This window comes from Pristiophorus japonicus, chromosome 21 (genome assembly GCF_044704955.1).
Source record: "Pristiophorus japonicus isolate sPriJap1 chromosome 21, sPriJap1.hap1, whole genome shotgun sequence".
NCBI lineage: Eukaryota > Metazoa > Chordata > Chondrichthyes > Pristiophoridae > Pristiophorus > Pristiophorus japonicus.
The window spans coordinates 14,518,174-14,531,430 of record NC_091997.1 but is presented as its reverse complement, the minus strand read 5'-3'; the positions used below and the strand labels follow the sequence as shown (position 1 = coordinate 14,531,430).

At 43.3% G+C, this 13,257-nt stretch overlaps 1 protein-coding gene across 12 annotated transcripts in view; it reads left to right on the top strand.

Annotated features, from left to right (window-relative positions):
• Positions 1-13,257, top strand: part of hdac5 (histone deacetylase 5) — a 338,699-nt gene that overhangs the window by 204,305 nt on the left and 121,137 nt on the right. For 9 of the 12 annotated variants that reach the window (XM_070864414.1, XM_070864416.1, XM_070864417.1 and 6 more), the window contains 4 exons: positions 7,606-7,850; positions 10,143-10,287; positions 10,673-10,714; positions 11,797-11,917. In XM_070864414.1, the coding sequence (XP_070720515.1) occupies positions 7,606-7,850; positions 10,143-10,287; positions 10,673-10,714; positions 11,797-11,917 (553 nt within the window). The remainder of the gene's footprint in view (positions 1-7,605; positions 7,851-10,142; positions 10,288-10,672; positions 10,715-11,796; positions 11,918-13,257) is intronic. The other 3 variants (XM_070864421.1, XM_070864412.1, XM_070864413.1) reach the window with 2 other exon arrangements.

Below are 13,257 nucleotides of genomic sequence, written 5' to 3'. Positions count from 1 at the left end.
CACGATGACCGACTACCAATCCGACAACAAAAACATTTCAAAGTGCCTAAAATCGATCCAGAGTCCGCCTCATCACTCCCGGCATTCATCACTCCCGGCAGAAAAACCAGGCGTGCCTGAATTTCGGCCCCATCTTCTCTGTCGACACTATCGAATCCTTTCAGAATTTTATAGCCCTATTAGGTCACCTCTCCTGTTCTATCTTTCCTGATAGTTGTACCCTCTTTGTTCTGGTATCATCCTTGTAAATCTTTTTTGCACTTTCTCCAGTGTATCTGTCCTTTTTGTAATATGGAGACCAGAACTGTGCATAGTACTCTGTGTGGTCCAACCAAGGTTTTATATATGTTTAACGTAATTTCTCTACTTTTGGCCAAGGCACTGAGAGCTCCTCTGCTTATCTTCGAATAGTACCTTGGGATCTTTTACCTGAGAAGCAGTTTAACATCTCCCTCAGTACCTTATCGAAGTGTCAGCCTTAGTGGCACTTTCCTGTAAGAAGTAATGCTTTTTGAGTCTGTTACAACAAACACAACGAAAAGACATAGGGGACGAAATTGCGCCTTTGCATAGGGCCAGTTAGCACTGCCGGCCAGCTACAATGGAGCGTTAATGAGGTAACGCGCAGGTGCGGCGGCCACATCGACCCGCGTGGAATTTCCCCCCAGGGCTCCGCAGGCAAAAAGTGGTCTGGCCTCGCTCCGCAATTAACGTACAGACACGGCGATGCATCGTGGAAAAATGTGAACAATGTACATGCTCAGTTTGCAGCATCTGCGCCAACCCCTTATTGCCCCTGGGTGGTGGGGGGGGGAAATTGCCCTGTAGGACGCAAGGTCGGAGTGGGGCAATGCCATGGACAGTTTCTCGGTGCGAGAAGCTGTGGTGGGCTGTAGCGCCCCGGCCGACCTTAAAAGGAAGGTGATAGCTCGGCAGCCGGCATCTTTTTTCTGTTGGCTGATATTTCACCTGGCCCGACAGTGGTGGCCGCTGGTGTGGCCAAACCGCCAACATGCAGACTGGCACCCCCTCTTGGCCGTGCCAGCAGCCTGGCACCCAACACTCTCCCTGGTGACCCAGTGATCACCTCTAAAGAGGCTGCAGAGTTCACAACAGCCCTCCCCTTTAAAAGAAGGGGAGGGACGTTGTGAGGCGTCAGTGTGACGCAGCATGTCCGCGCGGCACTGAGCGTCACGCCGGGGGAATGCTCCGTTACCGCAGGCAACATTTTTTTTATCAAAGTGCCCAAATCTGCAACAGGGTTGGTGCAAAAAATAAATCACTTTTCGTAAAATGGCTGCCCCAAACCCAGCACGGAGCAATTTTGGCCCCATAGTTCCTCCAATAAAATCTGCTTGAGCTCACAGGAGATTGATTAGTAATAAATTGGGCGTTGTGCCTAGCATGCACTTCCTGTCATTAAACTTCTGTTGTTATACTTTCACTTTCTTGATATTTTTGCACCTGTAACTTTCAGCAGATGCTGCAAACTGAGCATGTGCATTGTTCACCTTTTCCCACAATGCATTTAAAAAAAGAGGCTTGCAATTTATATAGCGCCTTTCCCGACCACCGGATGCCCCAAAGCGCTTTACAGCCAATGAAGTACTTTTTGAAGTGTAGTCACTGTTGTAATGTAGGAAAGGCAGCAGCCAATTTGTACATAGCAAGCTCCCACAAACAGCAATGTGATAATGACCAGATAATCTGTTTTAGTGATGTTGATTGAGGGATAAATATTGGCCAGGATACCAGGGATAGCTCGCCTGCTATTCTTCGAAATGGTGCCATAGGATCTTTTACATCCAACTGAGAGAGCAGATGGGGTCTCGGTTTAACATCTCATCCGCAATATGGCACCTCTGTCAGCCTAGATTTGTGTACTCCAGTCTCGAGTGGGATTTAGTTAGCCCAACCAATGTGGTGCTTCTCTTTAGTCTCTAACAATACTTTATTGATTGGTTTGAAAAATTATTGAAGAAATAGAGATCAAGTTTTAAAAGCTTTATTCAGGTAAGGTTTATATTGACTGTTTTTAAAAGAGGCTGTCTGAGGCTACCTGTGTGTGCGTCTGAGAGCAAAGTAAATCCATTTCAAAAATGACATTGTATTGATTACATACTTGTAGCTTTTGTTTATGTTCAAATTAGAACTGTTCTATTTTTTCAGTGGAGAACTTAAATTGTGTTTTGCCATTTAACAGTATTTCAATTTCTGTGCTTTTGAAAAAGTTACTGAATAATGAGTTGGGTTTTCAACATAAATTTTCAATAAAAGCTGTTGATTTTTTTACTTTAAAAGTGTCATGTATCTTACATTATTATATATAACTGTATCCTAACATGCTATACATGACTGTAATAAGATAGGGGCCCCAAGTTTCCACATGATTTGCTCCTGATTTTTAGGAGCAACTGGTGTAGAACGGAGTTCTTAGAAATCGGAATTCTCCACATTTAGTTTTCTCCAGTTCTAGTCAAGTAGAACAGTTTCACTTTGGAACAAAAACATTTTTTCAAAAGGGGGTGTGTCCGGCCTCTGACGCCTGATTTCAAAGGTTCCACAGTGAAAACGTACTCCAAACTAACTTAGAATGGAGTAAATGAAGATTTTTGTACGCTTGGAAAAAAACTTTCTCTACACTTTAAAAAATCAGGCGCAGGTTAAAAATTAGGCGTAGAGAACAAGGTGGGGGGGGGGGGGGAAAGGGAAGTCATTAAATTCTACAATCAATCCTTAGTTATACTTATACAAATATTATACAAATAAATCCAACCTGAATAAAAATTTATAAGCAAAGAAAAGATTAAATAAACCATGTTCCTACCTGTGTGAAAGTGCTTCAGGCAGCGGTGTGGCGTCAGTGTCTCGACGGCAGCAAGCAGCCTTCGAGCTGAGCTGCAGTGCTTGAGGCAGGCCTTCATTCTCTTCGTGGCTGGCCGCAAAGAAGCAGCACCGGATGGACCCGAGGCCATTCGGCCATGAGATATCAGCGGCGTCAGTGGCTGGCCGGCAGCCGAAGAATCAGCAGCTGACCGACGTGAGGCCATTCGGCCATGAGATAGCAGCGGCGTCAGTGGCAGGCTGGCAGCCGAAGAATCAACGCAGGACACACGCAGCTCATTAAGGTTCTTGAGGCCATTCGGCCACGCTTTAGGGGCGGTGTCAGTAGCTGGCCGGCAGCCAAAGATACAGCAGCAGCCTTCGAGCTGTGAGGGGGACTGAGGCCATTTGGACAGTGAGAGGCAGCCACATAGACAGTTTTATATTTAAATTTGCAGAATGGGTGCTGCATTGTCAACACCACGTATTATGCAATGGTTTGCCATCAATTCATTGCATAGGAGAGAATTGATTAGAGCTCACCGCACCAGGAACGTCGTAGCCCGTAGGTTGATGGGCAGGCGACCTTACCCACATCGACAATATCGAACCAGGTGCTCGTACCTGGACATGAGCGAGGCTGATTGTGTGAAAAGGCTGCGTTTTCGCAGAGAAGTTGTCACTGAGATCTGTGATATGGTGAGAGCAGATTTGCAGCCCAGAAGCAGAAGGACAACTGCCTTGTCTGTTGAAGTGAAGGTAACAGCTGCACTTTCTTTCTATGCCTCGGGATCGTTTCAGGCTACAACTGGAGATGTGTGTGCCATCTCTCAACATGCAATACATGCCTGCGTTTACCAGGTCACGGCTGCATTTTATGCGCGAAGGAATGACTTCATCAATTTCCCAATGACCGCACAAGCGATCCATGAGAGGGCTGTGGGCTTCTTCAGGATTGCCGGCTTCCCAAAGGTACAGGGCTGCATTGATTGTCCCCACATAGCCTTGCAAGCACCCGTGGAGGATTCTGAGCAGTACCGAAATAGGAAAGGTTTCCACTCTATCAATGTGCAGCTCGTGCGTGACGACAAGCAGCGCATCATGTCAGTCGATGCGAGATACCCTGGCAGCACCCATGATGCGTTCATCCTACGCGACAGCGTTCTATCTGACATGTTTGAGCAGCAGCCAGAAGGGCAGAGCTGGCTACTGGGAGACAAAGGGTACGGCCTGACCACCTGGCTCATGACGCCCATACACGTGACACGGACAGAAGCTGACCATCAATACAACATGGCGCTCATTGCGATGCGCAGCATCATTGAGAGGACCATTGGCATATTGAAACAGCGATTCCGATGCCTGGACCATTCCGGAGGACAGTTGCAATACTCTCCTCAGATTGTCGGTCACTTCACTGTTGTGTGCTGCATGCTTCATAACTTAGCCATCATGAGGCAGCAGGAGCTGGTAGTGGAACCCGAAGACCGACGTGAGGGTCCAGTGCATGATGATAGTATTACGGAAGACCAGGATGTGGATGATAACGACAATCAGGAAAGCATGCAAGTGCCTGATGCCGGAGCACGAGGTCGGAGGAGGGCCATCCATCGTGCCCCTTTAACGATTGCTCGAGACTTGCGCCAGCAGTTCAACTACTGATGCCTGAGGGCTCTGCGACCACTTCTGTATATGGACATGTTTATTCTTTGCAGTTGTTCCCACGGTGTGTTGTGTTAATGGAACATGAAACAGTTTTCATGAAAAAATATTTTATTGAAAAGTTAACGTCACTCTAATAAAATATTTGTTGTATCAAACTATACTTTTTAATATGGCTCTTGAAGATCACTTAAAAACTTGTAACGTTACAAAAGTTACAAAACAGTTTCATTGTGAAAAATCTTACACTCTGAAGAACCCTTAAACTTCAGGATCACTTTTTAGGTGCAAAATTAAATAAGATACAAAAAAATGTGAGAGCATTTACACTATAAGATCACTTAAAAACCATAAGATCCCTTATAAGTTGTAAAGTTACAAAACTTACAAAACAATTTCAATTTGAAAAACGCTACTACAGCTACATCAAGAACAAGAACAAAAGCAGCAAAGAAAGGCTGCAACCATGTCTCATCCATATCTCAGTGAATGTTCACTTCCTCATGGGGGTGTCATTTGATTGGCTGGGCTGTGTGCCCTTATTGCAGCAGCTACCTCAACCAGGCCCTCCCTGATGGCCTGTGCCGTAATTTGCATGCCCTTCCTGATGGCCTGTGCCGTCGATTGCACTCCCTCGGACATTCCCTCCCTAAGTTCCCATGTCATTACTGCTATTTCTCCCGTCAGGACCGTCAACTCTTTACCTACTGCATTGACGCCACCGATGAGTGATCGGGTAAGCTCATTGGTCTCCATACCCAATGCCACGACCTGAACCGCATCTGTTGCACGCTGCATCTCAGGAGAGCGTGTCTCCAATCTCCTTCTCCTCTGCCTGGGTCTGCCTCGTGGCACCACTACACTGGGAGGCGCGGGCACGGACGGTGGGATGCTCGGTGTTGCAAGCGGCACCACTACACAGGGAGACGTGGGCTGGGACTGTGGGACGTTTGGTGTTCCAGACGACAGCACTCGAGTGCGAGCCGTGGGCTGGGATGTTGACGAATGGGTGTAAACTGCTCCATGATATCAGCAGCAACACTGGGACCTGAAGCGTCGGAATCAAAACTATAGTAGGTGGAACCAGAACCTATGCGAGAGGGAGGCGCAGGCTCGGACGGTAGTGCACTGACTGTAGAATGCTGCATTATACCAGCAGCACCACTGGGACCCGCAACATCGGAAGCAAAAACATGGAAGGTGGAACCAAGACCTATGCTAGGGGTTGAAACGCTGATGCCCCTTGATGGGGGCTCATAAACATTAAATTGGAAGCTCTCCCCTGCAGACATTTCAGTCATCGCTGCCATCATCCAGTCTGGATCGTCCGCAGCTGGTTGTACTGGTTCTTGTTCTGTACCCTCAGGGTTGGCAGCGTCGTCGTCATGTTCTGCAAAATACATCAGAACAGTCAAATGCTTAACAGCAAGGGAGGGGGCCAGGTGGGTGGCATGAGTACTCTCACACATAGCAGGCCAGGCAGCAGGTTGATTTAAAGGGCCACGATGCATTTTCAGGACTTGCCCTCTTCCTCGCATGCGGGCCCAGCTTGTGCTGTACCGATTGCTTTACTCCATGTCCGACTCATCATAGCAGCTACCCTTTGTTCCAAGGGTGTCAGTGGATGCAGATTGGACACGCCTCCTCCTATCCGAGTTGCCTCCCTTTTGTTGTGGGCCAATTTCTTCTGCAGAGTAAAATATAACTTTTTACAGAGTGAGTCAGTCTGCAAGGTGGGACATACAGATAGCCAGGTTACAATTACGATTAAATTAAAAATGGGAAATATTACTTACACTTAACTACTTGACCAAGGTCGTGCCATTTCTTTTTACACTGACTTCCAGATCTCCTGGTATGCACCACTGCGCAGTAATCTTCTGCAACTTGCTTCCAGCGTTTCTTCTTTTCTTTTGGTGGCACTTTTATGCGACCTCTGTTGCTGGTATCTAGCTCCTGCCATCTCTGCTCAATTACGTTGACTAATATCCCCACTTCCTCATGCAAGAAATTCTTTGTTCTTGGTGGAAGTTGATCCATTGCAAAGTTGAATTGGCACTCTTATTTCTCCAAAAACACAGTCCTTAATTTGCATGTACCAATGCAGCACCGCCGGTTCTGCAAGTTTAGCAGTGAAAAGCTGAACTCACTGATTTCAGCAGGTGATTTATTCAGCAGTGCTGCTAAAAGCACTCCCACACAGAAATATCAAGAAAATTAAAATACAAGCCTTTGCAAGGGTCCAAGAAACAAATCTTCACTTTTTTTCTGCAGTACTTTTAAAAATGGCCGAGTGCCAATGTTTACTTCAGACTGCGTGTGCGCGAACGCTCCAACGCGCACGCGCAGGGTTGCCGGCACCAAGAAGCCTCATTTCAATTGTACCCACCCCCTCCTACTTACAAAATCGGCGCGAGTGGTGGGCTCCGCCCCCTGTGCGCCGCGCCAAACAGACATCAAGCTCCAAGGAGCTCGAGAATACCGCACTTTTTTTCCGGCGCCGTTTTCGGTGCGAAAAACAGGCGCTCAGCTCTGAGGTGCGTCTTTTTCGCCGCGTGTGGAAACTTGGGGCCATGATCTTTAACCACCAGCATACCTTACCACCAGGGGTGCACTTGCAAGAGACAAGTAGGTATATAAGGACAGGTCTCAGGCAAGTGCAGTATTTCAGAGCGGTGAAATAAAGGTGCAGGTCCAGAGTGACCTTGACTTCACTACATGCCTCGTGTGAATCTGTACTCGGGACAGGACTTTACAAAAAGCATATTAAGCTGAGAGACAGAAATAATGAGACAAAGATTGCTATTTCCCTATGCCCCATTTATATGGACAGTTTCATAACTCTGAATTTGCATGGATGCTTAAATGACAACATTAGAGCCTCATAAAAGTTTCATATCTGGAAGACTGACCAGTGTTTCTGGCACCACTGGAAAACCCAACCAAAAGATGATTGACAGCAATCTGACATGAGCAATTGCTACCCGTATTTCTGATCAGATACAGCCACTTTACACCCATTAATTGTGCATAGTCACATCATAAAATCTACTCTACTGTGTCTAGAAATTTAAAAAAATGTTGCATTGTTTGCTAAAGTGTGTTCTGTCTTTCATGCAGCAGTTGAAGTTAAATCCTCCCTGCCTGTGACTATGCAGACTGCTACTCCTGTTGACCTGCGGACAGACCCCAGAATCCCAATCCCAACTGTGGACCCTCGTCTTCGCGAGCAGCAGTTGCAACATGAACTGCTCATGCTCAAGCAGCAGCAACAGATCCAGAAGCAGCTATTGTTTGCTGAGTTCCAGAAACAACATGAACACCTGACAAGGCAGCATGAGGTTCAGATTCAGGAACACCTAAAGGTACTTCCTATAATCTCCGCTTAGTTTGTGCACTAACATTCACTGTTAAACTCCATCCTTCACTAACACATTCTGATATACACTGCTATTGGATATCATTTCCCCAAATAATATATAAAGCACAGATTAAAAAGTTCTATATCATGTTTTCCATACCACTCCTCATTGTGTTTGTACATGGAATGATTTGAATTGAGGCGGAGAAAGTGTTAGCATAACGAACTGTGGACTAATGCTACTCTGGCAGTGAACATTATAGTTAAACTGTTTACTTTCTAACAGGCCTTGCTTTGATGTTGCTTACCATCAGATGTTTTGATTGGCAAAAGCAGTGAGAGGAGGAATAATCAATGTTGTTTTTTCTAAACCTTATTGACTGCGTGAATTCGGTTCTACTATTTTTTGCACTTAGTTTACTTCACAGAATATATAAATTCACAACAACAGAAAAAGTTAATGGAATATGCATTAACATTATTATTGCAATCATATTTGAACATTTTGCATAATAAAGCAAGCTACACTCTGCAAGTGAGTTTTGGTGATGCAGGATACTTCTCCCAGTCAATAGGGGATGGCGAAATTTATTTTATGATGGCCAATTTGTTTTATTGCTACTCTGTCAAAAATATTTACAGATTATTTCAGGCAATTAGAGCTTATCCCATTTCGATCCCTCTGTATTCCCTGTGCCATTCTAAAGTCTCCAGGAATCACAGCATGGTTTAAAAGTGCATTTTTATGAGTTCAAGCTATTTAGATATCTAAGATTCAATACTTTGATAGCAGTACTTTGATCTCTCCATATAGTCAAAATAAGTTTACTCTGTAGGTATGGGAACAGGCTTTTTCTTTGATGTTCTTCACATAACTAAATAGTTGGCAAATTGGGCAGCTAACATTTTAGAGAGTAAAAATGTTGAAGTTTGGGCCGTTGTCAATTTGAACTCTTGAATTAAGTCCTTTTGACGAAGGTAAGATGCATCATCATCATCATAAGCAGTCCCTCGGAATCGAGGAAGACTTCCACTCCAAAAATGAGTTCTTAGGTGACTGAACAGTCCAATATGAGAATTACAGTCTCTGTCACAGGTTGGACACAGTCGTTGAGGGAAAGGGTGGGTGGGACTGGTTTTCCGCACGCTCTTTCCGCTGCCTGCGCTTATATTCTGCATGCTCTCGGCGATGTGACTCGAGGTGCTCCACCCTCCCGGATGTACTTCCTCCACTTAGGGCGGTCTTTGGCCAGGGACTCCCAGGTGTCAGTGGGGAAGTTGCATTTTATCAAGGAGACTTTGAGGATGTCCTTGAAACGTTTCCTCTGCCCACCTTTGGCTCGTTTGCTGTGAAGGAGTTCCGTAGAGCGCTTGCTTTGGGAGTCTTGTGTCAGGCATGCAAATAATGTGGCCTGCCCAGCGGAGCTGATCGAGTGTGGTCAGTGCTTCAATGCTGGGGACGTTGGCCTGGTCGAGGATGCTAATGTTGGTGCGTCTGTTCTCCCAGGGGCTTTGCAGGATTTTGCGGAGACATCATTGGTGGTATTTCTTCAGCGATTTGAGGTGTCTACTGTAATATGGTCCATGTCTCTGAGCCTTACAGGAGGGCGGGTATCATTACAGCCCTGTAGACCATGAGCTTGGTGGCAGATTTGAGGGCCTGATCTTCGAAGACTCTTTTCCTCAGGCGGCTGGAGGCGGTGTTGAATCTCGTCTACAATGTCTGCCCTTGTTGATGAGAGGCTACCAAGGTATGGGAAATGATCCACGTTGTCCAGAGCCGCGCCTTGGATCTTGATGACTGTGGGGACAGGCTGGTGGAGGACTTTTGTCTCGTGTAAGGCCCATAATTTCGTACTCCTCAGTGAAGATGTTGACTATGACTTGGGAGTTCAGCCTCTGTGCGCAGAGTGTTCTTAAAATCATTTCATCTGAATGTAGCCATACAAACATTCTTTATAAATAGGGATGCTCAATGATGTGAATAGTGACATAATAGTGAGACTGCAGTGTCCCGAGCTAGAACTTTATTATTTTGATCTTTAATCTCATTCGGAAAGCTTGTTGTATAATAAATATAGTGCCTTCTACAGCACACGTTTCTTGGCAGCAGTTGGGTTTTTTGAGCACGTTATTCCAGCAATTGAGCTGATGAAGTATAATTTCACTGTATTCCAAATAAGTTGATGGTTGCGTGTATGCCTAGGATATGAAAGCTTACTTGTAATGGATATAATACATTTGTAAAATAGTGTGTGCTTCCTGTTTACCTGGCCCTCTGTGTCATTTGTGTAAGCAACAACAGGAGATCCTAGCTGTGAAGCGTCAGCAAGAATTGGAACAACAACGCAAACTTGAACAGCAACGACATGAAGAGTTGGAGAAACAGAGACTGGAGCAGCAATTGCTGATGCTTCGAAACAAAGAGAAAGGCAAGGAAAGTAAGGAAGCTACATGTGAAAGTGAGCTTTTGTTAATTCAGAAGCTGTCCCCAATTCAGCTATTTCACATCTAAGAGTACGGGGTGGGGAATCTCAGAAAAAGACTTAATATCCAATGCACCAAAAGTGTTTACTTCTAAGACTGGGATTTAAGTTACACTGACGTGGCAGTCTGGGAAACACATTGTAGCTGATTTGAAGCTAACCAGACCCTGGAGTATTTCACACTGTACCACATCAAAAAAGGAGACACTCAATTGTTTCATACAATAAACCCCAATAGGACACCCAAGATATATAATAAATTTAAAAGTAAATATATATTGCAATAGTAATTTGTCTTTCTTTGCCCCAAATTTTAATATTGTTTTCTTCCCATCCTTAGTTCCTTCTGCATCATGCACTATTCTGTGGGGAAAAAAGACAGGCAAGTAACCTGATTTCAGTATTCGGACAATACCCCTCTTAATTTGGCCACTACGAGGTACATAAGAATGCTCTGAGATAACTCACTCCTAATTTTTCCTTTGCTCCCATTTGCTGTTGCAGACAAGATAACAAACTTGCACTTGGAAATGTTACCTCTTGAGTTTTTGAGAACTGGTCTGTTGCATTGTAGTATCAGCATAGTAACCAAAGCTACTTAGTGAGGCTAGCTAAACTTCATGCAGTTTATGAAAAATCTGTTGGGCATTATGATAAACAGTAACAAAGGAACAAACTAAACTTTGGCTATGGAAAATATTGATGCTTAAATCTGTAATCCAAATCATTGTGCCACTGCTGGGTAATTTATCAATAAAATACCAACATCAATATAAATAGTTCCTGTAAATTGTCAGTTTCTTCATTAATGTGGAATAAATTGTTCTTGGTTAAATACATGTTTATTTTGAATGAATACTGCCATTAACAGTGTTAGCATTATTTTGGATGTACTATATAATGAAAATTAATTAGGCATACTTTTTGTAATATAGGGTATTCCAAGTACATTACATGTTAAGGAAATAAGAGTTTTAATAAAAATGGAATTGGTTATTTTTTCTTTATAGCCACTTTTTATTTAACTTTTTTGGGAAAATTGCTGAATGATTTCTGTTTTTAAAAAAAATTACATTATTCAGATTTGTAGAAGCTATGATGTAGAATAATGCATTTTTTCAAATAATGTTCTTAATTGCCTGGTATTTAATATCTAAAATCCAATATAATTTTTGATGCAGTTTGATAAGTAAAACAAAGCTTGTGAAAATTTGTATTAAACTATTAATCTAACTAACACAGATTCTAATTTCAGTGTAAGATTTATTGTGGCAGGAAGGAATAACTGCAAAAATAATCTCAGACCCATTAAAATGTGTGTTGATTTAATTTAACCAGCGTTGATCAGTAAAACTGGCATGATATTCAGTGTGCTAAGAATATTACAATTAACTATTGCTGTATAAGAAAATATATTTGTTGTAACCTGTGTATTCTCATATATGCTATCCTTCTGCTCTTCAGGTGCAATAGCTAGTACAGAGGTCAAATTAAAACTTCAGGAGTTCCTATTAAGTAAAACTGCTTCAAAGGATTCTGTGACCAGTGGACTGAATCATTCCCTCCCTCAGCACCCCAAAAGCTGGTACTGTATGTGCATATTGTACTGTAGGTTATGCCTGCCATACATGTGGTAACTTAATATCTCTTATGCCTTTTGTACTCCAGTTTTTACACTGAATTTAAAAATATCCTGCAAAGTTCTCAAGAAAGAGTCGCAAAATCTCTATGATTCGATGATATATTCTCCATTGCAACCCACACGGGGTGACGTGGTGGTGGAATAGCTCTGCAAATGGCATGACATAAGGAAATCCATTACGGTTGTAATCTGATACTGGCATCCCTTCTAAGTATATTTTTCTGAATAGCATTTCTGCATCGGAGAAAATTGATCCAAGAAATAAATAAAAAGTGAAATAATACATTAACAGGTAACCACAAGACTGATGCATGTGAGAAAGACCATTCAGCCCATTTTAGCTTACCTGCCCAGAAAGACTCTAGTCCTAGTTTCTAACTGTTGAATGATTCCAGGGTTTTGCCTCCACTATTTTACATTGGCGTCCATTCTGCATGTTGATCATGCTTTTAATTAAGAACGTCTGTCCTAAATTTGCCCCCTTATCCTACTCTCTGTTTAGTTTGAAGCGGTATTTTGGATCTACTTCTATTATAGCATTTGCTTTCTTACGTACTCGAAGGATCACCTCTCAGTTGCTTCCTTTCAAGGTTGAAAAGCCGAAGTTTGCACGTAGCATTGTTTCTCTTTGCAATGCAATGGAATATTTTTGTATCCCAAACTTTTTTTTTATACATTAAGAGAATGAGTTTAAAAAAATGTTTGTAGTCTTGCATCTTCAGTCTGACAGAAAACATACATTGTTTATCCCTCTATATATCATTCTGTCAAACAAAATCCTGCTCTCTCTCTCACCCATTTTTCTCTTGCCAGTTTTCTTTCCACCTTTCTTGACTTCTGACAATTCCACATGCTCCAGGCGCTCTCTGATACCTCACCAAATAGACATCTATCTACCTGTTTTGATGCCGAGTGCCTGCAGGCCATTTGAACTGTACAAGTCATGGAAAGTGAGTCCAACTCAGGGACATTAATAACAATTGTAGTTCCCTTAATGCTAGTCCAGTTGATAATTGAACTTGGGATCTTCCTGATCTGTATTCCTCAGCAACTCACTAGATAAGCTTGATGAGCTATTTAAGGGAGCACAGTATACTTGTAAATGCCTACAACCTTGGTAATGTCCAATGATACTTTGTTTTACGTAAGGGGTCGAATTACAGTTGATTGGGATATAAATTGCTAAGTTTAAATGCTTTTCCATCTACCTGTTTCTATGCAGCTTGTTCATGTAATGAACTACATGCTAAGCAAGACCAACATACATGATATTCAGCTGTAAT